A 24,707-nucleotide genomic window follows, 5' to 3' on the forward strand; every position below is an offset into this window, starting at 1 on the left:
TCCCCCATTCAGCTCTGCTACCCCCTCAGTCCCAAAGGCCTTAGGAATACACAGTCCTGGTGAGAAAGAAGTGGGATCGTTAACACCTGTGTAGACTGGAGGTCCCAGAATTTTCTGATTACTTCCCTAACTACTGATGATGGATTCAACATAAGAGCCAGTAGCCATGTTAGAAGGATATCAGTTTCTTTGTGTGTGTTAATAAGCACTGAGAGTAATGGCTGAATTATTTACTTCATTTGCTCCCACCTAGCAATCAAGAGAGGAGGAAGGGATCTTGACGTATCAACATACCAGACTTTGTACTTCTTATGATGTTGTCTCTCTTAGTCTTTGAAATTACAAGTTGCTCAGGAAGAAAGAGCTTCCCATGCCTGCTTTCTGGATAAGAAATCAAGGCTCAAAGAATAGTAGTAACCTGCCTCAGGTCATTCAGCTGGTAAATGATAGAAACTAGTAAGATACAAATCTGTGTTATTTCCATCTTGAGAATCTTTTAAATGTACTTCCTGGGATATTACTGGATCAGGATACCATAGATGGAAAATAAAAATGAGTAAAGGGATTAAGAAGTAGAAAGCTGAAGCCATGAGCTCAGGAATGACTAAATTACCCATTCCTGTCAAGTATGTGATAAAACAAAAGACTTCTTAAAACACCTTTTTTGATTGTTATTCCTTATGTGAAATGGAGATAATGCAAACTGCTTAACAAAAACTCTTCCTCCTTAAAGAGGGGTATTACGCAGTGCCAGTAGAAAAGCTTTTCTGCAGCTCCACTATTCATATCACATATGGTGCTATGGCTGGGCAAAGTCAGGCAGTCTGACCTTGAGGATAAGGTTTTAAAACTGGCTAATGAGGCCTACAATAAGCACTGGGGAAAAAAATAAAAACAGCAATCCCCAAAGAATTGAAATTAATATCCACAGCAGCATGGCATGGTGGACCAAGTCATCCTCACAGGTCAACTGAGACCTTGATGGTATGTCTCCACAGTTACCCTTGGACTCAGCATGTGGTTAGAGCTCAACACAGATGTTTGAATGGGTAAATGAATGAATGTTGAAACCCACCAATGCAATCCTTACATTCTGTCAATTTTTGGTTCTTCTAATAAAAATTTTCATAGGGCTCTGACTCTTTTGATGGAAAATAAAGCAAATAATTAAACATAAGCATTCCTGTGTCTTCTTCCTCTGATCATTAGTCCCTTCCTAAATGAATGGACTTCTTTTAAAGAAAGACATTCAGTCAAGATTTGGGTGTCATAGTCTAGTTAAAGGCAAGCTTCTACCCTACAACTATTTGATTGATCAATCAATCAATTGGTAGATAAAAACAACTGTATTTATTCATTTTAATAATCTCTTCATTATCCACCCTACTTGGAGAAAAAAGAATATTTATAGCTAGTCAAATATTCTAGCCAAAAAAGATTTGACACATGAGGATTGTAGTCTTACAAAAAATTGAGTGGTGGGACTTCCCAGGTGGTCCAGTGGTTAAAATCCACCTTCCAATACAGGGGACATGGGTCCTATCCCTGGCTGTGAAATGAAGATCCCACAAACCATAGGGCAACCAAGCCCTCATGCCACAAGTAAGATCTAATGCAGCAAAATAAATAGATAAATAAATATTTTTAAAAAAGAAATTGGTAATAACTTGCACATAAACATTGATCATGACTACGTAGAAGTCCCCTAAGAACCCACCATAATGGAACATTGACATCATTTACCATTGTATCATGGAATATGGTGGTATTGGTAACATATTGCTATCTGGTAAAGTTCTGGCTGTTTATCAAATGGAGAGAGAGAGAGTGTGTATGTATATCGTCATCCTTGTTCCAGATAAGATTTAAGATGGAAGGGGTATAATGATTACTTTACCAGCTTGCAGACTAAACTATTGTTCCTTCCAGGAAGATCTCCAACACTTGGCTCAGCACTGGCTGGTTCACAATGACAATAGCCCTGGAACTCTGTGACAGGATCAATGTTTATGGCATGGTGCCCCCAGACTTCTGCAGGTAGGATTTATTCTGCGCACATAATTCATCAGCAGTGTTATGCAGTGTTTATAAATATCTGATTCCAAATATCAACCACAAGACATGTCTTACTGTCTTCTTAAAGCAATTAATTAACATGTCCCAAGTCCTGGTTCTAGAAACAACAAACAGCATTTAATTATGTGATATAAAATATTGAAAGTTTTTTGTTTGTGCTGCTGTAGAATTAATCCATCTTGTGGGCTTCATTTATCCTCTGAATATTTATCAACCAAAAGTAATGCAATAATTGGTATAATATTAACGATGAACGGCATTAAGAAATATTAGTTTTATTCTCATTTGAAAGGAATGTGGTAATTTTTAATGAATTAAAGAGGGCAATTTCTTTGACAGTAAGGCCTGTTTTCTAAAATTAAAATATTCCTCTGAGTCTCTTTCCCTTTCCACATCAGCAGCCTCAGTTTGTGCTTCTAAGACCAAAAGCGCAGACATAATTATTTTGATGTATCGCTTTGAAGGAAGCATACATCTCTGTTGCTACCTTAAGTTACCTCCTGGCATGTGCCCAGACAGAGTTTGGTATGTACTCAGAGATGCGCTGAGAGACATTCGGGGCCTGATTTGTGGAAGCCTGATTGAAAATCCACCTGTAATCTTGAGGAGTGGTGCCAATAAATTCAGAAAGTTTCCTAGTTCTCAGGCATGCCTGCTGCCCTGCCCATGGACTCAGTTCTGATCTTCAGATGGTAAAACCTAGGGTAGGAGGGCATTCCCAACTTGTCCATTAAAATTTATACTCACTGATATCTTCATGTGGGGCTGGTGGCTCAGTGGTAAAGAATATGCAATGCACGAGACACAGGAGACACAGGTTCTATCCCTGGGTCAGGAAGATCCCCTGGAGGAGGACCGAGCAACCCACTCTGGTAGTCTTGCCTGGATAATCCCGTGGACAGAGGAACCTGGCAGGTTACAATCCAGGGTCACAGATCAGACATGACCTAGCAATTGAGCAGGCATGCCTGCATACCTTCATGTGTTTTAAACCTAACAGCTTCTCGAAGGCCATGGATCTTTAGATAAAATCTACAATCGGGAGGTTAGATGCATGGATGATTAAGCATGATGAAGTAGACATCACGCCATTACCACTTTGCCACTTCCCTCCCATCCTTTTTAACCCAAAGACAACATAGCAGCAGTACTAATGTATATGTGACAGTCAGGTCACAGGGAAGGAAAGACATGGATAGAACAGGCCTGTGAAATCTTGGACTCACGAATCCCCAGGGAAGACCTAATGTAGTAAGGAAGGATATGGAGTCTGTACTCAGATGGCACAGGTTCAAAGCCCAGCCCCGCCACTTACTAACCTAGTGTGACCTCGAGCAGGGCACTCAATCTCTCTGTATCTCAGCTTCCTTGCCATTAGAAGTGGATGTGATGATAGTAATAGATGCTGCCTCATAGGTTTGTTGAGAAGATCTCCTGGAGGAGGGCATGGCAGCCCACTCCGGTATTCTTGCCTGAAGAATCCCAGACAAGAATACTGGAGTGAGCAGGAATACTGGACAGAGGAGCCTGGCGGGCTATAATCCATAGGGTTGCAAAGAGTCAGACACGACTGAAGAGACTTAGCACACATGCATGCACATATGGTGGTGGGTGAATTAAATAAGCGAATACACATAAGTGCTTGGAGCAGTGCCTAGTACATGACCAGAGTGAGCGTGGACCCTCACGCAGTTCCTCACCACTTCATGCACTGGCTTTGTTTCCCCCTTTAACGACCTCCATGCAGAAAGTTAGGTTGGATGGTGTCAAAAAAAACCAAACTGCCTCCTCAAACCAACAGGCCAGCAAAGGCAGTGGCAGCAGCCCCTTTGGGCATGCCAAGAGCCATCAAAGCTGATGGTTAGATGGCAGATATAATTATGTAATATTGCCATTAAGATGTCAGAAAGAAAGAGTATAAATAAATTGAAATGTTAATGACTTAAAGTGTTCAAGGAAATATTCCATTTATTATGGAAAACAAATGAAAGGTAAGTTAACTTGTCATTTCTCGTACTCAGAGTTAGTTCATCACAACCTAGTGCTCGTGGGATGGAAGCAATTTCTGGAATGACACTAGTAAGGAAGTCCAGATACTGCCCATGCACCGGATGGAATTGCCACCCGCTCAGAATTTCTGTCCCTCAGTCACCATCCCAGAGGTACCATAGGTATTCTCACAAGATGCTTTTGGCAAAAATTCTTCAGGAGGATCCCTACCCCGAGTGTCCTTCTGGGGAAAGTGGAGAGGTCTGCTGGGTGTCTTCTGGTGCAGAGGGTTAGGCTGGAGATAGCATCCTCTTCAGTCCCAATGCCTGTTTAGAAAGGAAAAGAAGGGAAAGACCAGGAGCAGCACAGACTAATCCCAAGTTCCTTTCCTCTTCATGCCCTGGACACCTGGGTTGGACCACCAGGCACCCACGTCCCAAATGGTGGAGGCTCATCTGCAAGATGAGGATGAGAAAACAATAATAAGTGAATGGGTCATGGTGAGGATTAAATGAGATCATGGATGTAGAATGTCTGACACAGTGCCTAACACAGGGAAGATTATTAATATCATTCATGTTATTAATACATTATACTATAAGAGATACAAACTATTAATAATTATTAATATTATCTTAAGGACTCAGGAGTTTCCCAGAAAGGTACAAGGAATTTTGAGGGTGTTCAAAGAATAGGCCACAGCTCTTGCTTTCTAAAGGGTTACAATAAGCCTCATTTGCCAGGAAATCTAACACAGCAGAGCCACTTGTAGTTAAATGTCTCTTGCAAACAACATCTGCCACCAAAGAATGAAAATGCAACTTATAAGCTAATCCTGCTACTGGCCTGACCAGTCCCCATTTTGTCCTGATTTTGAAAGAAGCTAAGAACTCTAAGGCTAACAGAGTATGTGTATCATGAGTTCTAGGACTTACAAAAGTAAAATATCACAGGAAAGGTGAGATAGCAGACCTATGCTGGTTGAGCCCACCAGAATATAAACACCTAGAGGGCAGAGACTTTTGTGTGTTGAGATCACTGTTGGAGACGTGGTACACAGGACAGTAGATAGGTACCATCCTGGCCTATAGAAGATGCTTCATACATACCGAGTGGATAATGGCCCTGCCCATTGTCTCTCATGCTGTAGTAAAAGGGTATTTAATGGTGAACATAAGCCATTTCTGCCTCTCAGAAGCTATGTGACCTTGAGAAAGTTATTGAGCCTCACTGAGCCTTCGTTACTTTGGGCAAGTTACTTTGACTGTCTACCTCAAGCCTTAGTTTCTATGTCTGAATGATGGCAGCAGTAGTACTTACCTCCAGGGTTTATGTGATAATCCCATGAGATAATAGATGAGAAAGGCATGGCACAGCCTTGGTGTATGCTAAGCATGGATAAATCTACCAAGTGAAAGGATTCGCTCATCTGCACTTGTGGATGCCCATGAGTACATTTTAAGAAGCTGTTCAGTGAGTGCTAATCAGTCAGTGGGAAGGACCTGGCTCCTGGAAAGGGAAGACATTGCAAGCATGTTCAGTTGTGCCCGACTCTTTACGACCCCATGGACTGTAGCCAGCCAGGCTCCTCTGTCCATGGGATTTTCCAAGCAAGAATACTGGAGTGGGTTGCCATTTCCTTCTCCAGGGGATCTTCAGACCCAGGGATCAAACCCATGTCTGTTGCGTTGCAGGTGGGTTCTTTACCAATGAGCCACCAGGGAAGGCCCTCACACACTTCTAAAGAGAATCTGATCATCACTTTCTCATTGCCAAGGAAACTGAGGCACAGAAAGACTAAAGATTGGACTAATTCTGCAGTCATTTCCAGCAGCTTACCATGGCAGTGACCCAAAGGGAATCAATGTCGCTTGCTGAATACTGGGACATATAGGGAGGGGGTGGGGTAGGACAGGGAGTAGAGGCCTAAATTATATCCTACGGAGCAGACAGCTGAGGAAAGCCACGAGTGCCTGACTTCTAAGAAGTGTGCGTAGATTATCCCCTACAGGCCTAGAGCTGTCATCGTCTTCCAGTTCTCCTGCAGGTCTGGCCTTCTCACCCCTCCCACCCAGAGGGGCCTGACTTACTTCCAGAGAAAGTAAATCCCAAGGACAGAGAAACCTGGTGGGCTATGTCCATGGAGTCATAAAAAGTCGCATACAATTGAACACCCCCATAATGCCTTCCCTTTCCAGCAGCCAGGCCCTCCCCACAGACCGATGGCCAGAAAACTTCTAGTAGCCACTTCTAGTATTTCAGGTGCATGGATTCCTTGGGGAGAATAATAACCCTATGTTCATATTTAAAATCACAAATGGAGACAATGAATGTGTAAATGACCATGTTGGCAGATGAAGGACATGTTATTCAAAACCTGGCAGTATCTAACACTGATTAAAAATCACATGACTTGTGTGCAACCGTTTCCTCCTTAGTTTGGTGCCACTGTAGCCTTCTGACTGCTCTCTCTGACTCTGGTCTCTTTCTCTAGATAACCATCAAATCTGACTCTGTCACCAAAACCCCTCAGTAGGTCCCCACAGTTTTTAGAACAGTGTTCACACTCCCTAGCTGAGCACACAAGCCCTCAGGACCTACCCTCTGCAGCCACTTTAGTCTCATCTCCTGGCTTCTTCAGTGAAGGCTCAGTGGGTAAAGAATCTGTCTGCAGTGGAGGAGACTTGGATTCGATCTCTGGGTTGGGAAGATTCCCTAGAGGAGGAAATGGCACCCCATTCCAGTATTCTTGCCTGAAAACTCCCATGGACAGAGAAGACTGGTGGGTTACAGCACATCCACAGGGTCACAAAGAGTCAGACACGACTGAGCAACTAAGCACACACACATCTCTATTCACAGACTTATTTTAGCCACAATGAGGAACTTAAGAAGGAGCTCACCTTGTGCACACCTGTCCCTTTGCCCTTATCTTGGAATGTCCATCCCCTCCTCCTTAATCTGGCTAACTGCTACTAGTTTTTCACTGTAGTATTAATAGCTGATATTTTTCTACACATACCAAGTGCTGGCCCTATGCTCACTGTGAATACATGTGCCATTTCATTGAACCTTGATGATAATCCCAGGAGGTAAACATTTTACATATGAAGCCTGAGGACATGAAACAGCTGCCAAAGTTGTGGGGCAGGAAAGTGATGGAGCTGCGATTTGAATTCAGGTCTCCAGGACTCAAAAGGCAAAACTCTTAACATCTCACTCCAGTGCTTCAGAGATCCTCCTCCTCCAAGCTTTCACTGACTTCCTGTCTGGGTCAGACCTCACCTAGGCCCTTCCTAGGGCCTCTGCCCCCTCCTCCTCTGCTCACCTCACTGGGTGACACATTCATCTTCTTCATCAGCCCGTGATCTCCTTAAGGGAAGGGGTCCTATCTCAAGCCACGTTTGTATCTCCAGTTCTTGCCACTTTTTCTGGCACATAGTGTGTATTCAGTATTGATTAACTCAGCGAATAAATAAAAACCTTTCTTTCCCTGGCAGTGTTTAGGAGACTAATTCTATATTTATTCCAAGATCAAAAGTGCCAGGTGAGTGAAGAGTATAATTAACCAGTGGCAAATTCAGATTTCAAGGATCCAAAGAAGTCACTGGTAGCCACCTGTATCATTCTCAGCCAAGGCCAGCACTGGTCCTCAGAGAGAGGTTCAGGCATGAGGCATCAGTCTATTCTGCCTCTATCACTCCGACTGCAGGCTCATCAGTGTTCAGAAAGCTGGAGAAAATTAATGTCATGTCTCACCAGAGACAGCCTCAAAATATATTATTATGTGGATGTGGACCTTTAAATCATGCCATATCCATATAGGAAGGCAAATCCATTCTCTCTAGATGGACTATAAATTGCAATGAAAAAGATCTGTTATCATTGCTTTCCAAACTAAGTTATGGTGAGTATTTTTAATCCCATTTTCCATTGTAAATTATTTGTGATAATAATGGGCCAAGCATTTAAATTCTACCTAGTAATCTTATTTCTGATCGTACTTAACACATTACCAAGTTTACAACTCTCTGTTACCCATCATTTCTTGAGTATTAATTAGCAGAGTAATGACTCAGAGTGATCACTGTCATGGAACTAAATTAATATCTCATCCATAATGTGAAGGACATCTCAAAGGTATTGTGAATATCAGAGAGTTGATTCTGCTAGAGTTATTAGCTAGTGAACATTAATAAAGCTGCCAGCGTAACAGGGCAAGTTCCTACCTGGCAACAGTCCACCATGTAGATGCTTACAGAGGATGGGTATGGAATATAATGCATCCATGTGGTTCACATTTTATAAAGTGAACTTAAAATCAATTGTTGCATTTTTCATAGATGTTTAATTTTTCCATAATTTTTTCTTTTACCTCTGCTATAATTTGACCAAATCTTACTGGTCACTGGGTGTTCTCATTACCTTCCTCTTTCCCGTGGGTGCAATGTTTCTGAGGTACCTGAGTGGTTGGTAGTGGACACAGGGTTCAAATGACTCACTTGTACCCTTTGATCCATGAAGGGTGGGCAGCTACAGGCTCTCAGTGTTTCCTGTGCCCCAGAAACACAAGTATTATTCCACTGGCTTTTACCACTTCAGGTGTGCAGCAGTTCGCTTCCAAAAGAGGCTGTAAGACAAGAAATCGAGGCAACAGAATGAAGGTGTCTCATGGGGCCTCACAGGCCTGGAGCTGTGTGAGAAGGCCTGTTAGGGGAACACTTTCTTCTGAATGCTCTATAGTGTCCAGAGCAAGCCAATTTCAGAACCACCAGGACACTTGACAGATGTTGATTCAACTCTATTCTTCAAAGTTTGCCTGACTACCGGCCAGTTCAGTGCAGTTCAGTCACACAGTCATATCCGACTATTTGCGACCCCATGAATCGCAGCACGCCAGTCCTCCCTGTCCATCGCCAACTCCCAGAGTGCACCCAAACCCATGTTAATTGAGTCAATGCCATCCAACCATCTCATCCTCTGTCATCCTCTTCTCTTCCTGCTCTCAATCTTTCCCAGCATCAGGGTCTTTTCAAATGAGTCAGCTCTTCGCATCAGGTGGCCAAAGTATTGGAGTTTCAGCTTCAACATCAGTCCTTCCAATGAACACCCAGGACTGATCTCCTTTAGGATGTACTGATTGAATCTCCTTTCTGTCCAAGGGACTCTCAATAGTCTTCTCCAACACCACAGTTCAAAAGCATCAATTCTTCGGCACTCAGCTTTCTTTATAGTCCAACTCTCACATCCATAGATGACTACTGGAAAAACCATAGCCTTGACTAGGCAGACCTTTGTTGACAAAGTAATTTCTCTGCTTTTTAATATGCTGTCTAATGCTGCTACTAAGTCACTTCAGTCGTGTCCAATTCTGTGCGACCCCATAGACAGCAGCCCACCAGGCTCCCTCGTCCCTGGGATTCTCCAGGCAAGAACACTGGAGTGGGTTTCCATTTCCTTCTCCAATGCATGAAATTGAAAAGTGAAAGTGAAGTCACTCTAGGTTGGTCATAACTTTCCTTCCAAGGAGCAAGTGTCTTTTAATTTCATGGCTGCAATCACCATCTGCAGTGATTTTGGAGCCCAGAAAAATAAAGTCAGCCACTGTTTCCACTGTTTCCCCATCTATTTGCCATAAAGTGATTGGGCCAGATGCCATGATCTTAGTTTTCTGAATATTGAGCTTTAAGCCATGTGGTACTATATACCATGCCAAGAATACAAGTATGTTTGAAGAGAGTGTCTGAGAGCTCTAAAGAGAGACAAAAGCACCATTCTTTCATCAGGATCTTTAGCCTTGTAGATAATCCAGGCCAAATCCAGAAATCCGGGTCAGTCTGGTCATACCCAGAAATGGAAGTATCCACCCTCACCTGTTAATGATAAGCTTTTCATAATTGCAAAGCTTAGCTTTAGAAGATTTAAAAAATGGCACATCACCAACTCCTGCTGCCAGTGATATCAGTGGCTAGAACTGAGTTTAGAAAATAAGTATGGTGACTATAGCCGTGAAATTAAAAGACACTTGCTCCTTGGAAGAAAAGCTATGAAAAACCTAGACAGCATATTAAAAAGCAGAGATATTACTTTGCCAACAAAGGTCCATATAGTCAAAGCTATGGTTTTTCCAGTAGTCGTGAATGGATTTCAGAGTTGGACCATAAAGAAAGCTGAGCGCCGAAGAATTGATGCTTTTGAACTGTGGTGCTGGAGAAGACTCTTGAGAGTCCCTTGAACTGCAAGGAGGTTCAACCAGTCCATCCTAAAGGAAATCAGTCCTGAGTATTCATTGGAAGGACTGATGCTAAAGCTGAAACTCCAATATTTTGGCCACCTCATGAGAAGAACTGACTCATTGGAAAAGACCCTGATGCTGGGAAAGATTGGAAGCAGAAGAAGGGGACGACAGAGAATGAGATGCTTGGATGGCATCACCAACTTGATGGATATGAGTGTGAGCAAGCTCTGGGAGTTGGTGAAGGACAGGGAAGCCTGGGGTGCTGCAGTCCATGAGGTCGCAAAGAGTGGAACACAACTAACCAACCAAACTGAACTGAAGCTCTGATTTGGCAGGGACTTAACTAAATCAGCTGTCTTCAACCTGGCTGCATGTCAGGATCTCCAACATAACTTTATAACATTATTACCTTTTCAAAAGGAGCTTCCCCGGGGGCTCAGTGGTAAACAACCCACCTGGCAATGCAGGAGACTCAGGAGATTGTGATTTGATCCCTGGGTTGTGAAGATGCCCTGGAGGAGGAAATGACAACCCATTCCAGTTTTCTCACCTGGAAAATTCCATGGACAGAGGAGCCTGGCGGGCTACAGTCCGTAGGGTCACAAAAAGACAAACACCACTGAGCACAAGCACCGTTTTCTTTTTAATACTTATTTATTTATGATGTGGTTGTGTTGGGTCCTACTTGCAGCACGTGAAGTCCTTGTTGAGTCATAGGAGATATTTCACTGCAGTGTGCAGGCTCTCTAGTTGCTGTACGCGGGCTCAGTAGTTGCAGTGTACAGCTCAGTTTCTCCATGACATATCGGATCCCAGTTCACCCCCTGCCCCCCGTCCAGGGATAGAACCCATAGCCCCTGCATTGCAAGGCAGACTCCCAACCGCTGGACCACCAGGAAAGTCCCACATTATTATCTTTTTAAATTTTTTTGTTTTGAAAAAGTTTTAGACTTACAGAAAACACTGCAAAAATAGTACAAGAGAGTTTCTGTATATCCTTCATCCTGCTCCCCTAAAGTTAATATTCTGGTGCAGTTCTCAAAAGTAAGACATTAACGCTGGTGCAGTCCTCTCAACTAAACCGCAGGCTTTATTCAGATTTCACCATTTTGTTCTACTGATGCCTTTTGTCTCCTCCAGGACCCAATCCAGGCTCCCTTTGCATTTGCTTATCATGTCTCCTTAGTCTCCTCCAGTCTGTGGCAGTTCCTAAGTCTTTCCATATCTTTCATGACTGCAACACATTTGAAGGATTCTGCTCATTACTGTAGGATATCCATTGCTTTGGATTTGTGTGATAGTTTCTCATTATTAGATTGAGGTTGTGCATTACTGAGAAGGACGCCACAGAAGGAGTTGTGTCTCATATCAAGAGGTACATGATGTCAAAATATCTTACTACTGGTGATGTTAACCTTGGTCACTTGGGTATGGTGTCATCTGCTGGGTTTACTCATTGTCAATTTACTATTTTTTCCTTTTGTCATTAAATACCTGGGGGGTGCTTTATGCAAATAATCTATTTCTTATCTCCCCTCCCATCATATTCATTCATGCATCTTGCCTGCAGTAATTACTGCATTATTCTAATGGCGATTTTCTACTCCCTCATTTTTTTCTAGAGTATGAATTGGAATTATACTGCAAGGAAATGCTTTTTTTCTCCCTCATTTATTTATTTAATCAGTAATTTATTGAAATCATCATGGACTCATAGATATTTATTCTATTTTACTTTATGGGACTTACAATTCAATATTGCCATTATTTACTTTGATACACAAAACCAAGTCACTTTTTAAAATACCTATGCCTGGGACCCTCTCCAAATCAATTAAACAAGACTCTGTGGAGGTGGAGCACAGGCAGTGGTATTTCTTTAAAGCTCCTCCAATGCACTAAACATTAGTTCCTTTATCCTCCCCACCTGGTTTCTCTATAAAGAAAAAGAAAATTCCTTCTTCACATTATTCTGCAGGATTTTGTTCCCACACTGGCCCCTGGGGGGCTGATGACAGGCTGCAGCCACTTAGGGAACAAACTGGCTCTGTAATTACCATAGCCCTCCCACCCGCACACCTTCACTCCCTGAGCGTCCCCTGGCCCCCACCAGCAACTTGGATGCCAGAATCCTCCCTTCTACAATAGTAGCCTCCTGATGTGGAAATTCTGCTGATTCTTATTGTTGTATTCACTTGGATCAGGTGGAGGGAAAAAACCTATAGCAGCTTACAGAAAGTCAGGTTTGAGAAAAAACTCGAGGAATTATAACCTGAAATTTTCTAAAGGAAGGGCTTTCTGAATGGCACAGTGGATGACAGCTAACAGCATGCTGACAATCTACAGGGAGATTGTTCCTGCAGTTGCTTCGGCTCTGCCTTCTATAATAAATCCCATCAAGCGCTTTTCTGCCATTTGGACAAAGTTTTAAAGTGTGGAGACAACCCCCACTTATTTGGACACCTTTGAAACCATAATAACCAAAGATGTAAATTTAATTCTCCCTTGAGGAGATCAGCAGGGAGCCAGATGTGTTTTCATTCAAGGAGATGGTCTTCCTGAATAAGGAAATTGAACCTACAGCGTCCTTTAGCTGGTTTCCAATTTCCCTCTATTCCTAGGTGCCAAATCAATCTCATGATATTTTTAGAAACCTGATTGTTTCTTTAGTCATATTGATGCCAATAATATGCTCAAAACTTAGCTGAATCAGATTTAAAACCTGATGCATGCTGGAGTAAAAACTTAACACCAAGTCTACTATGGTGACATGAATTTAGCATGGTTCCCCAAATTATGCCATATGAATCTAGGAAAGATATGTTTCGAAACTTTTTATTTCTTTTTTATTTTCTTCATACTGGTCAGTTCCAACTTGAATTTTTCCTACCACACACTTTCTGTGTTGAAAACAACTTCTAGTAAAATTTGAAGGGGATTCTAATTTCTAGGGCAATAAATAAGCGAAAGTGTTAGTCACTGAGTCAGGTCCAGCTCTTTGCAACTTACGGACTGTAGCCTGCCAAAGTTCTGTTCATGAAAATTTCCAGGCAAGAATACTGGAGTGGGTAGCCATTCCCTTCTCCAGGGGATCTTCCTGACCCAGGGATCAAACCTAGGTCTCCTGCATTGCAGGCAGCTTCTTTACTGTCTGAGCCACCAGGGAAATAAATAAGTGAACGCTGTAATAACTAGATAGGGCGGGATCTGATGTCTTACTATAAAACACAGAATTACTTCTGAGACAAGCATAATAGAGATGCAAAGTATTAACTCAGCATAGCATCCAACCCAGGATGAAGAATGTTTAAATGGTGCATGACAAAAATAAATCTTTCTTCCTGGAAGAACTTTAACCTCAGAGGAGAGGAAGCTCAAAGGTTTATTGCTGTCAGAGCCACAAACTCGACACCCCTCTTGATAAAAGACTTCGATCTCTGACCTCAGTGAAGTTGCTACTCTAAAAGCCACTTGTGTATTGATCTCTGAAGAAAGCGAATAGGTATCTAGCAGGATGAGCATCTCTGGGAAACCAAGTTACTATACTTAGAGTAGAGCCGAGTGCTGGGAGGGGGGCCCTAGGGCATCAGGTGCTATAAGGTGGTTTGCAGGAAGCTGGGATGCCTTTTAAGAGAAGCCATAAGAGGGACAAGAAAAACTTAGTTTCTGCAGCAAGGATGGTTGGTGAGTGTAGGTCAAAGTAGGAAGGGTGATCTACTGGGATATCTTGACTGCTCTTGTCATGCAGACTTCAACACAGAAGAGATGGAATGGACTGGCCTAGAATGGAAACTGGTCTGAGACCAGAGCTCTTAGAGGGTGAGATATTTTAGTAATCCAACATCAGGGCGCCAACCACCCCTCATGTTAATCCTGTTGACATTACCTTTAAGAAAGAGCAAGTATTTCTCTTCTGAGGCAGAACATAGAGACAGGGATATGGAGCACTTGCTAGGAATAAGACAAAGGCCTATTCTCGTAAATAGACAAGAAGCAAGTAAACAACAATAGCATTTCAGAAACCGATTAATGCCATAAGGAAAATAAATTCAGGGAGTTCCCTGGTGGTTCAGGGAAGACTCCATGCTCCCAGTACACGAGGCCTGGGATCGATCCCTGGTCAGGGAACTAGATCCCACATACTGCAACTAAGAGTTAGTGTGCAACTAAAGATCCTGCTAAGACCCAGCACAGCCAATAATAAATATTTTAAAAAACAAAAAGAAAGAAAATAAATCCAAGTGAGATGGAGAGAAGGGGGCAGGCATTGGTTAAGGGTTCTCTGAGGATGATACATCTGTGTCAATCCCCAGCAGTGAGGAGTTAACTGAGGGGGTGTACCAGCCAGGCGACTGCCCTCAACAGCCATGACCTCAGGGGAGGGACCAGCTTGGCAGAGCTGACCACCAGAGAGGCCAGTAAGGTCGGAGCATAGCAGACAAGGCTGAGTAGGTTAGGACAGGCTCTGGAGTGAAGCTAGCTTACATGGCCCTGTAGGCCATGCTCTTAGTATAGCTGGAAGCCTCTGGAGGGTTTGGAGAGGGGTCGGGGTGGGAAAGCAGAATGATCTGTTTTTGTTTTGTAAATATTATCGTAACTGTTTGTGCTAAACAGACTGTATGGGACAAGAGTGGAAATCAGAACTACAGTTGGGTCTTCGGACTATGTAGTTTCTAAATCCTAAAAGCCTGAATGTCCTACTGCACATATTTAATCTCACTGATCACGATGGTCACTGACTTTATTTCACAACCTCAGAACCTCTCTATGTGTATATTGCTTAAACATCAGAAAAGCCATTTGTTGAAATTCATTTAACTTGAAAGTGTAGTTTGTGCTTATCAGCTTATTAAAGATAACATCTTACCTCAATCAGTGAAAGATTTTTTTTTAATTTTAATCAGTTATTTCATTTTCTTCCTACAGGGATCCCAACCACCTTTCAGTACCTTATCACTATTATGAACCTTTTGGACCTGATGAATGTACGATGTACCTGTCCCATGAGCGAGGACGGAAGGGTAGTCATCACCGCTTTATCACAGAGAAACGAGTCTTTAAGAACTGGGCACGGACATTCAATATTCACTTTTTTCAACCAGACTGGAAACCAGAATCTCTTGCTATAAGTCATTCTGAGAATAAACCTGTGTTCTGAGGAATGTGTGTGGCCAGACGGAAATCCCAAGAACCCCACTGTATCAAACATTGGGCCACTGAACTTCCCAAATCACCAGACATGAAAGAGGAGCAAAACTGATCGCAGGAACAGCTTCCTCCTCAAGAGGTACCATGTATAGATGCCTCTGAGGCATGACTACAAACTAGTGCAGTTGGTCTATAAGGGAAGATTCCAGAATTAATACATGCTAGTGAGTGTTGTCCCTTTCTAAAGGGGTTACCTTAGGAGCCAAATGCACATTTCAGTGATGCTGCCGTGGCAGAAAGTGTGTAGGATCTTTTTAAGTATTGCCTTCGAAACTGAGACATAAACAACTCAACCTTAGATGTATCCCTTTGTAGAAACACCACCTCTAAAGTCATTTTTCTATCAAATTGTATCCTAACCTGAACTATAACCTTTGTTATCTGTTGGACTCTGTATGTGTGATTTATAAAGAGTAGCCTTGAAAATATGGACATGATTTCTGAAGAGTACATCTTCACTTTCATAAGCAAATGCCCAATATTTATTTATTGAGAGTTTTTTAGTGTGCGCTAGGCCAGTATTTTTATAGATTATGATTATGTGGTAATTTATCCCTCCTAATTAGTTAATCCTGAATGATAATTGGAAAAGGCCCAGAACTGGGAGATGAACTACCGTGCTCACAGTGCTCATTGTTAGCAAGCAACGGTATATGGCCTGGAAACGTTGCATTGCATTTTTTGAACCCTCAGGCTTCAAGAACAGCTATGATATTTTCCAACATGCAGAAATGCTCCAAATGACAGTATTGAAAACCAAAAACTGTGTTGTTCAAACAAAAACCAGACCAACAACAGAAACTGAAAGACAGTTGGCTTGGGTAATAATTAACGTAGGACACTTCATTTAACCCCTAGTTTCCTCTTCTGCAAAATGATGTCACTGTACCAGAGGACAGTGACATCACTGAAGTGTCAGGCCAGATCTGAAATTCTCTCAATGAGCATCTCGTTGAGCTACATAAGGACTTTATACTTGGAATGATGGGGCTGCTGCAGTCGCAGGAGCCTTCTTTTAGGGGGCCTTTTATATCTCCCTAAGCTTCCCTGGTGGCTCAGACAGTAAAGAATCTGCCTTCAGTGCAGGAGACTCAGGTTCAGTCCCTGAGTTGGGAAGATCGCCTGGAGAAGGGAATGGCAACCCACTCCAGTATTCTTCCTGAAGAATTTCATGGACAGAGGAGCCTGGTGGGCTACAGGTCACGTGGTCATGACTGAGCGACTAACACGTTCACTTTCTATCTCCCTACTACCTAGCTCCCCCTTGTGGTGAAAAAATACCTCCTCCCTGGACCCCATAGGCAAAAATCTATCCCCTGATTCTCTGGTGCTTTTTGCACCAAAAGAGTGAGAGAGAATGTATGTGTACTGCGGCAGTAGGGGGAGGTGGGGACTTTCATACTATTCCCTGTGAACGAGTGAGGCAGGAGGGAGAACTTTCATGCTGTTCTCTGACTACAAGAACAAGGAACTACACCTCTGTGAAAATGTGAGAAGAGAACCCAAGATGTTTCCGTTACATGACTCATTTATCCTATGAACTGTTCAGATTCACTCACTGCAAATCTTATATTCACTGCCGTTCCCTGGTCTTCAGGAGTATAAAGGACTTATTTTATTCAAAGCCAAGATCAGCTAGTATGGAAGATTTCAATTATGCAAGTAATATTGTTCAAAAATAGCCTTTTAAAAAATATATCAATGTTTTCTTTACTCATGGCTTAGGAGGAATTAATTTCTCTAATGCCAGATTTGAAGGCACCAGCAAATATTATGTATGTAGACTGACGTTGTTTTACAAAACATGACCTGGTTTGTGATTAAAGAAGGTTTCTCACATTACCATCTTTTCCTTCTCCTTATGAAGTACTTAAATTCCATTCTCTTGAACTAGTACTATTAATTATATGGAGTACTGTTATTGAGATGCAAACACAGCCCAGATACTCATATAGCAAAAACAATATTGGTATTATTGCGGTGTGGCTTGAGCTGTAAAAAGTCAATACAATTGAAATGTCTGTCCAAGACATATTGGAATGTGTTCTTTAAATTTTCTCAATTTTTTAAGGAGACAAAAGGAATTTTATTCCAGCAAAATCTCTTCTACAGCACGGACTCTGAACAAACAATACTTTATGAACTTACTAAAAATCACAAGAACATAGGCCACATTTCCTATCACTTGAAGAGATTATATTGCTCAGATGTAAATAGCTTCTTTAACAAGTCTTTATTTTTATGAAAATTCGGAAAGGCATACTCGAGACATGCAAAAATGTAGCTATATTACTGAATCCAATAATAATCTCAAATGTCTGTTATCTTTAGGTTTTAGGGGTTTTGTTTTTGTTTTTTTTTTAAGAATATATGACAGCTCCATCTTTTTTGAAACTTTCCCCTCTCAAATACTCAAAAGAGTGTCAATCAAAGGGATTCTGAAATTCCTGGCTTTGTTGGGAAATATTTTAAATCTACATGTGGCTAGGATATGTATGTGAATTTATATTTTTTAAAAATATGGTGTAAATATGTAAGAAATCATTATCGGTCAGTGGCTTTATTGTAGCATTTAAAGAAAATACCTAGAATTCTGATAAGTTGTGCTATTGGACCTGGTTACGAGCAACTGTACTATCTTGCCAAATCATTTCATGACTATCATTTTTAACACAGTGCAACGCCATTAAAATCAGCTCTGATATAAAAAACTACAAACCACGTTTACAGACCTCAGTGATTTCAATGTCCGATTATATCTGAAGCCTGAGTCATACTCACTATATTATATACCTTTTCCCTCTCTCCTCAGCTTTGTCATCAGCTTCCTCCTAGCTTTTAAGACCAAAGCAACTCAAAGCCACGGCTGGCCCATCCGTGGAGTCTGTTATTTCAACACAAGAACATTTGAATAGAGGCCATTACAATAGATAGCCTTTATGGGCAAGGATACAGGAATGCACAAACAAAATCAATCACTTCAAATGGCCCATAAAAAGAGGAATCTTGCATTTAATATTCTACAGTAAATATTCACCCAAGAAAACATACATTAAAAGAACATTAGGAGGTAAACATTCAGTGTGCTGCGTGGGGCCTTCGCTGTGTGATTTCCATTATGGTTAATGGGTGTTTGGTAGCTAAGCCCCTGTGCTTCACTAACCCTGGGATGTGCTCCTAAGGGCCAGACATAAAACCAGAGCCATGCAGGGACTTCCAGGATCCTAGGACGGCAGACTTGGAGCTTCTCTCCAAAAAAATAAATGAAAGCAAAACAGAGTCCTGTGCTTAACAGAGAAATTTCTACGAGGCTCCTTGGAATCCTTAGGTTACTATTGGATATGTGTATCGGATTCCAAACAAGACCACTCAAGACAGATTATCTTTGTTTTCGGAGGTTCTCTCTGTTACTGATTTATTTGAATTCCATGACAAGTGGAAGGTTATAACCTCATTTTGAAGTAAAAACTCACCTCAAAATTAAAATTATTGATTTAGATGGTATTTAGAAAGAAGGAAGATGTTGAAATTAGGAATGAGAGTGGTTATTTAAACACATATGTACCTATTTAATAAGCCCAAATATCTGCACTTAGGTAGGAGTGACCTCATTTCAGAAATATACCCTGGATTCCACCGGCGTGATGATTCAAGTTGTTAAACAGACCTACTCAGAGAAGGGCCTGTGTTCCCACTCTCTGTGTTAGGAGGCGATGCTAACACGTATGTCTTTCTTTCCTCGCCCAATCATGTCTCGCTTGCATCCTCACTGCTTCTCTCGTAAACCTCATTCTGTCTTTGCTGTCGTTCTTTCCTGATGTCTTCTTCTGTCTACAGAGTGCTCTTAAACCAGCAGTCTTTGGGGCTTGTTAGGGTCTTCCTTATACATTTTTCAACTAGAGACCTAACTGGGGAACAGATTAGGGGTGAGTCCTGCCAGGGTAATGGTCATAGTAGGTGGGAAAGCTACAGGAACAGGTAGTTCAGAAGTACCGTCCTGGTTTCCCCAGGGTCAAGGGAGGAGAAAAGGGGAGGAATTTCAAAATTTGGACATTTTGTACTAAAATCCAGACAGCCCCAGGAAAGCCAGAACAGTGGGCTATCCTATCAAAAGTGCACCCCAGTGAGAACTACAATACCAAGGTCTTTGGGATAAAAGTGAACCAATGGCCAAGGTTGTAGCACTTGCCAGAAGATACTTTGGAATGCAAAAGATGAGAGAGTGTCTACACAGCTTATAAATGAATAGGAGTAACCCTTTTATTCCAGTTCCCTCATCCCCCCATTCAGGGTATTGAGCCACCATAGAAATGAAAAAAAAAAAAAAAAGGCAGCAATCTTATTTGTTTCTACTCAGTGACCTAATGTTATATGCTACCTTGGATCGTCTTTTGTCTTTTTATGCGTGTGTCCTGTTAGTCTAGTTAGATTGTAAGCTCTTTGAGAGCAGGGACTGCTTTCTTCTTTGTCTCTGTAGCCCCATGCCTAGCACAGTGCCTTGCATACAATAGGCGCTCAATAAAGGTCTGTTGTTGATGATGACATCTTAACGTTGGCCCATTGGATTGGTAGTTGGGATATATCCTTCCATGTAAGAAGTACAAGAGACAGAATAGGTGGTAAAATAGTTAAATTTTAAGTGGGTTTTTAGAGGATCAGTCCTTAAACCTATAACATTTTTAATCAACAGAGTTGACCTAGATTCAGTAGAATAATATTGCTGAATTCATTAGGTTCGCTATGCTGGGTGTTCTGAACTCACAGAATGAAGTTCAGCAAGCTTTGTTTTCTCACTGTTAGTGAGCTGCTCTTAGCACAAATTAAATTTAATATTGACAAATGCTATACCACATGCAAAAAAGGGAAAAACATTTTGGGCTCTGACTTCTGTGATCAACTACAAAAAGGAGGCTAAATGAGATGAGTATAGCCTGCCTTAAACTTGACAGCTTAATTAAGCTGCTGAGAATCCAACTGATGGTTACCGAAGGTCTATAAAAATTAACCGTATATTTATCTTAAAAATAAAATATCCCCCCAACCTTTTGTTTCCATACAACTCATCTAAAATCGTTTCATCTCTATCAGAATATGAGGGAAAAGAACTCTTGAGAAAAGGTGTCCTCAGGTGGAGTATCCCAGGCTCCTGCGTCACCCCACCTGGCCAGTACCTGGCACCGGAAGACCACCTGGTTGCAGAGGGCAAAATGGCATAATGTCAGCAAAGGTGAGTAGCTGCTGGTTGGGACCTCGATAGGAATCGTAACCATTACCTTTGTGAACATGTGAACACTCTGGAATTCCCCTCCTACATTGTCTGCTCTTCCACCTAATTATTTAATTGTGTGATCTCAATTTCAATTTTTAAACATAGAAAAAGGGCTGGAAAAAGTTTCACTATGTGAAACTGTGAAATGTGCTTATCTCTGACTGGATAGGATTATAGGCTTACCCATATTTTCAGAAATAATATAACTTCAAAATGTAATTTAATAAAATATTAAGAGAGATGTTATATCAGGATTTTAAACTGAATTCCAACAGGGATGTTAGTAAAAAGCTAGTACATGCCATGGCTAGCTACACATACAAGGAGGTCGTTGCTCGCTACATAAGTCATCTCAAGAATTAGCATCTTTAGTTCTTTGCCATGTGACTAGTTCTTTCATTTCAAAACCAAATACAGGCAACCCATGACACCGAGTCAAATCTTTATAATTGTATTTCATCTACTATCTAACGAGTTCTTTGCACCATGTCATTTTTCTTATATTTATTATTTCACAATAATCCAGTGATCCCATTGTGAAAATAGGTAAGCTGAGACTAGGACAGTTTGTGCATCCAGTCCCCAGAGTGATGAAGAGAGCAGACACACAGCTTGCCATGGACCGGGCACTTTTCTAAATGCCTTACATTTATAAATGCATTTCATCCTCATGATGACCAAAATAAACAGATAATTTCTTTTAGAGCTCCCCTTTTACAGATGTGAAAACTGAGACATAGAGTACTTCAGTAACTTTGCCAGGCTCGTGAAGCTAGTAAGAGGGAAAGTCGGGTCGACACCACAGGTCTGTCTGGAATCTTTCTTCGGTCATCATATACTTCCTGGCAGAAGCTTAACCATATAGGTAGCAATTTCTATGAGAATATTTGTCATGTACTATTATATCATATTCATAGTGTACAAAATATTTGAGATATACCAAATAATAAGTGACAAATCTATAAATTATGAAGCAAACAAGGAAAATATTGCCATGACCCTTGAAGCTACCTGAGTGTTCCTTCTATCATCTTGGATTTTTGACTTTCCATTCTCTTGGTTTCTAAATAGTTGTATTATCAATACATGTAGACATATCAACAAATAATACAGTTTTTTGTTATATATTAATAAATGTAAATCTGTTACAACATTGTGTCTAGTCTTTCAATCTTGCTTTTTACCCCAAGATTCATCCACTCTCTTGTAATTCTCATTTGTTCTCGATTGTATTGCCATTGTATAAATATACCATAATTTATTTCTATCCACTTTTATGTAGACATTTAAGTTTCCAGTTTGTTGCTTACTGCTTTTACGAACATTCTGGAAAGGTCTTTCAATACATGTGTGCAAGAATTTTTATGCAGAGTATATATCTAAGAATAAAATTGCTGGGCTATAGTATAAAATGGTTCACATGTGCATTATAGTGCCAGATTGTTTTCCAAAGTGGCTGAACACTTTATACTCCTAACAGTGGTTGTTCACATCCTTGCTAACGCATGACTTGGTATTTTCAGACTGTAAATGTTTGTCCATCTAGTACATGTAAATTATATCTCATTGTCATCTCAACTTGTATTTTCTTGATTCCTTATGAGGTTTAGCTTTTTTTTTTTCCTTCTCCACTAGTATTACCTCATCGATGAAATGGGGCTTCTCTGGTGCCTCAAATAGTAAAGAATCTGCCTGCAATGTCAGAGACTCTGGTTAGGTCCCTGGGTTGGGAAGATCCCCTGGAGAAGAGAATGGCTACCCCCTCCAATATTTTTGCCTGGAGAATTCCACAGACAGAGGAGCCTGGCAGGCTATAGTCCACGGGGTTGCAAAGAGTTGGACACAACTGAGCACATACTCCATATGAAGTTATTATAAAATATTGGCTATATTCCCTGTGCTATACATTATATCCTCATAACTGTTTATTTTATACCTAGTAGTTTGTACCTCTTAATCCCCTTCAACTGCCTTGTCACTCCCACATCCCTCTCCCCACTAGTAACCACTAGTTTTTTTTTCTGTATCTGTGAATCTGTTTCTGTTTCGTTATATTTGTTTATTTGTTTTATTTTTGGATTTCACATATAAGTGAAAAAATACAATATTTGTGTTTCTTATTTCACTTATTTGTGACTTATTTCACTAGGAATATTTGTGACATTTCACTAAGAATAATACTCTCTAGGCCCACCCATATTGTTGCAAGTGGCATTATTTCATTCGTTTTATGGATAAGTAACTCACCATTGTACCTACAGATATCACATCTTCTTTATCCATTCATCTATTGGTAGACAATTAGGTTGCTTCCATATCTTAGCTATTATAAACAATGCTGCTAAGAGCTTTGTTGTACATATATTTTCTAATTAGCGTTTTCATTCTTTTTGAATAAATACCCAGAATTGGAATTGCTGGATCATATCGTAGTTCTATTTATAAGTTTTTGAGGAACTTCCATATTGTTTTCCATAGTGGCTGCACCAAGTTATATTTTCACTAACAGTGTACCAGGGTTCTCTTTTCTCCTCATCCTTGCCAATAATTTTTATTTGTCTTTCTGATGATAGTCATTCTGAAAAGTATGAGATCATATGTCATTGTGGTTTTGATTTGCAATTTGCTGATGATTATTGATGTTAAGCATCTTTTGATGTGCTTGTTGGTCATATGTATGTCCTCTTTGGAAAAATGCCTTTTTGGGTCCTCGGCTCATTTTTTATTCAGGTTATTTTATTTTTCTTGATACTGAGCTGTATGAGTTCTTTACACATTTTGAATATTGACCTCTTATCAAATGTATCATTTGCATATATCTTCCCCATTAAATAGGTTGTTTTTTGTTTTCTTGATAATTTTCTTCACTGTGCAAAAGCATTTAAGTTTGATTAGGTCACTTTTGTTTATTTTTGCTTTTATTTTCCTTATCTGAAGAGACAGATCCAAAAAACAATATTGCTAAGATCTATATCAAAGACTGTATGGACTCAAATTGGAAGGGAAGAAGTAAAACTGTCACTATTTGCAGGTGACATGATACCACACATAGAAAACCTCAGACTCCACCAAAAATCATTAGAACTAATAGATGAATTCAGTAAAGTTGCAGGATACAAGATTAATATGCATAAAATTGTTGCATTTCTATACATTAATAATGAGTTATGAGAAAGAGAATTCAAGAAAATAATACCATTTACAATCTCATCAAAAAGAATAAAATACCTAGAAATAAATTTAACCAAGGAAGTGAAAGATCTATACTCTGAAAACTTTAAGACACTGATGAAGGAAATTGAAGATGATACAAATAAATGAAACATTACCCTGTGTTCAGAGATTGGAAGAATTAATATGGTTAAAATGTCCTTATGACCCAAAGAAATCTACAGATTTAATGCAATCTCTATTAAAATACCCATAACGTGTTTCACATGACTAGAACAAATAGTCCTAAAGCTTGTGTGAAACCAAAAGAAGAACCTGAATAGCCAAAGCAATCTTGAGAAAAAAGAACAAAGCTTGGGGTATCATGTTCCCTGACTTCAGACTATACTACAAAGTTACAATAATCAAAATAGTATGATATTGGCACAAAAAAACAGACACCTAGACCAATGGAACAAAACAGAGAGCTGAGAAATTAAACCACACATGTATGGTCAATTCATCTACAACAAAGGAGGCAAGAATACACAGTGGGGAAAACACAGTCTCTTCAGTAAATGGCACTAGCAAAACTAAGCAGCTACACGTGAAGATTGAATTGGAACATTTTCTCCCACCGTATACAAAAATAAAGTCAAATGGGTTAAATACCTAAATGTAAGACAAGAAAACAAAACTCCTAGAAGAAAACAGACAGTATTCTTCTGGCCGATTCCTTTAATTGGACTGTCAAGTTTTTTCTTATTTATGGGAATT

The 24,707-nt window shown here is 40.6% G+C and overlaps 1 protein-coding gene across 1 annotated transcript in view; it reads left to right on the forward strand.

Annotated features, from left to right (window-relative positions):
- The window catches only part of ST6GALNAC5 (ST6 N-acetylgalactosaminide alpha-2,6-sialyltransferase 5), a 220,137-nt gene extending 201,908 nt beyond the window's left edge, over positions 1–18,229 (forward strand). Inside the window, exons 4-5 of the mRNA XM_069594914.1 lie at positions 1,930–2,037; positions 15,230–18,229. Coding sequence (XP_069451015.1) covers positions 1,930–2,037; positions 15,230–15,461 — 340 coding nt within the window. The 3' untranslated portion in view covers positions 15,462–18,229. The remainder of the gene's footprint in view (positions 1–1,929; positions 2,038–15,229) is intronic.
- The last annotated feature ends 6,478 nt before the right edge of the window (positions 18,230–24,707 follow it).

This window comes from Ovis canadensis, chromosome 1 (assembly GCF_042477335.2).
Source record: "Ovis canadensis isolate MfBH-ARS-UI-01 breed Bighorn chromosome 1, ARS-UI_OviCan_v2, whole genome shotgun sequence".
Classification (NCBI taxonomy): Eukaryota; Metazoa; Chordata; class Mammalia; order Artiodactyla; family Bovidae; genus Ovis; species Ovis canadensis.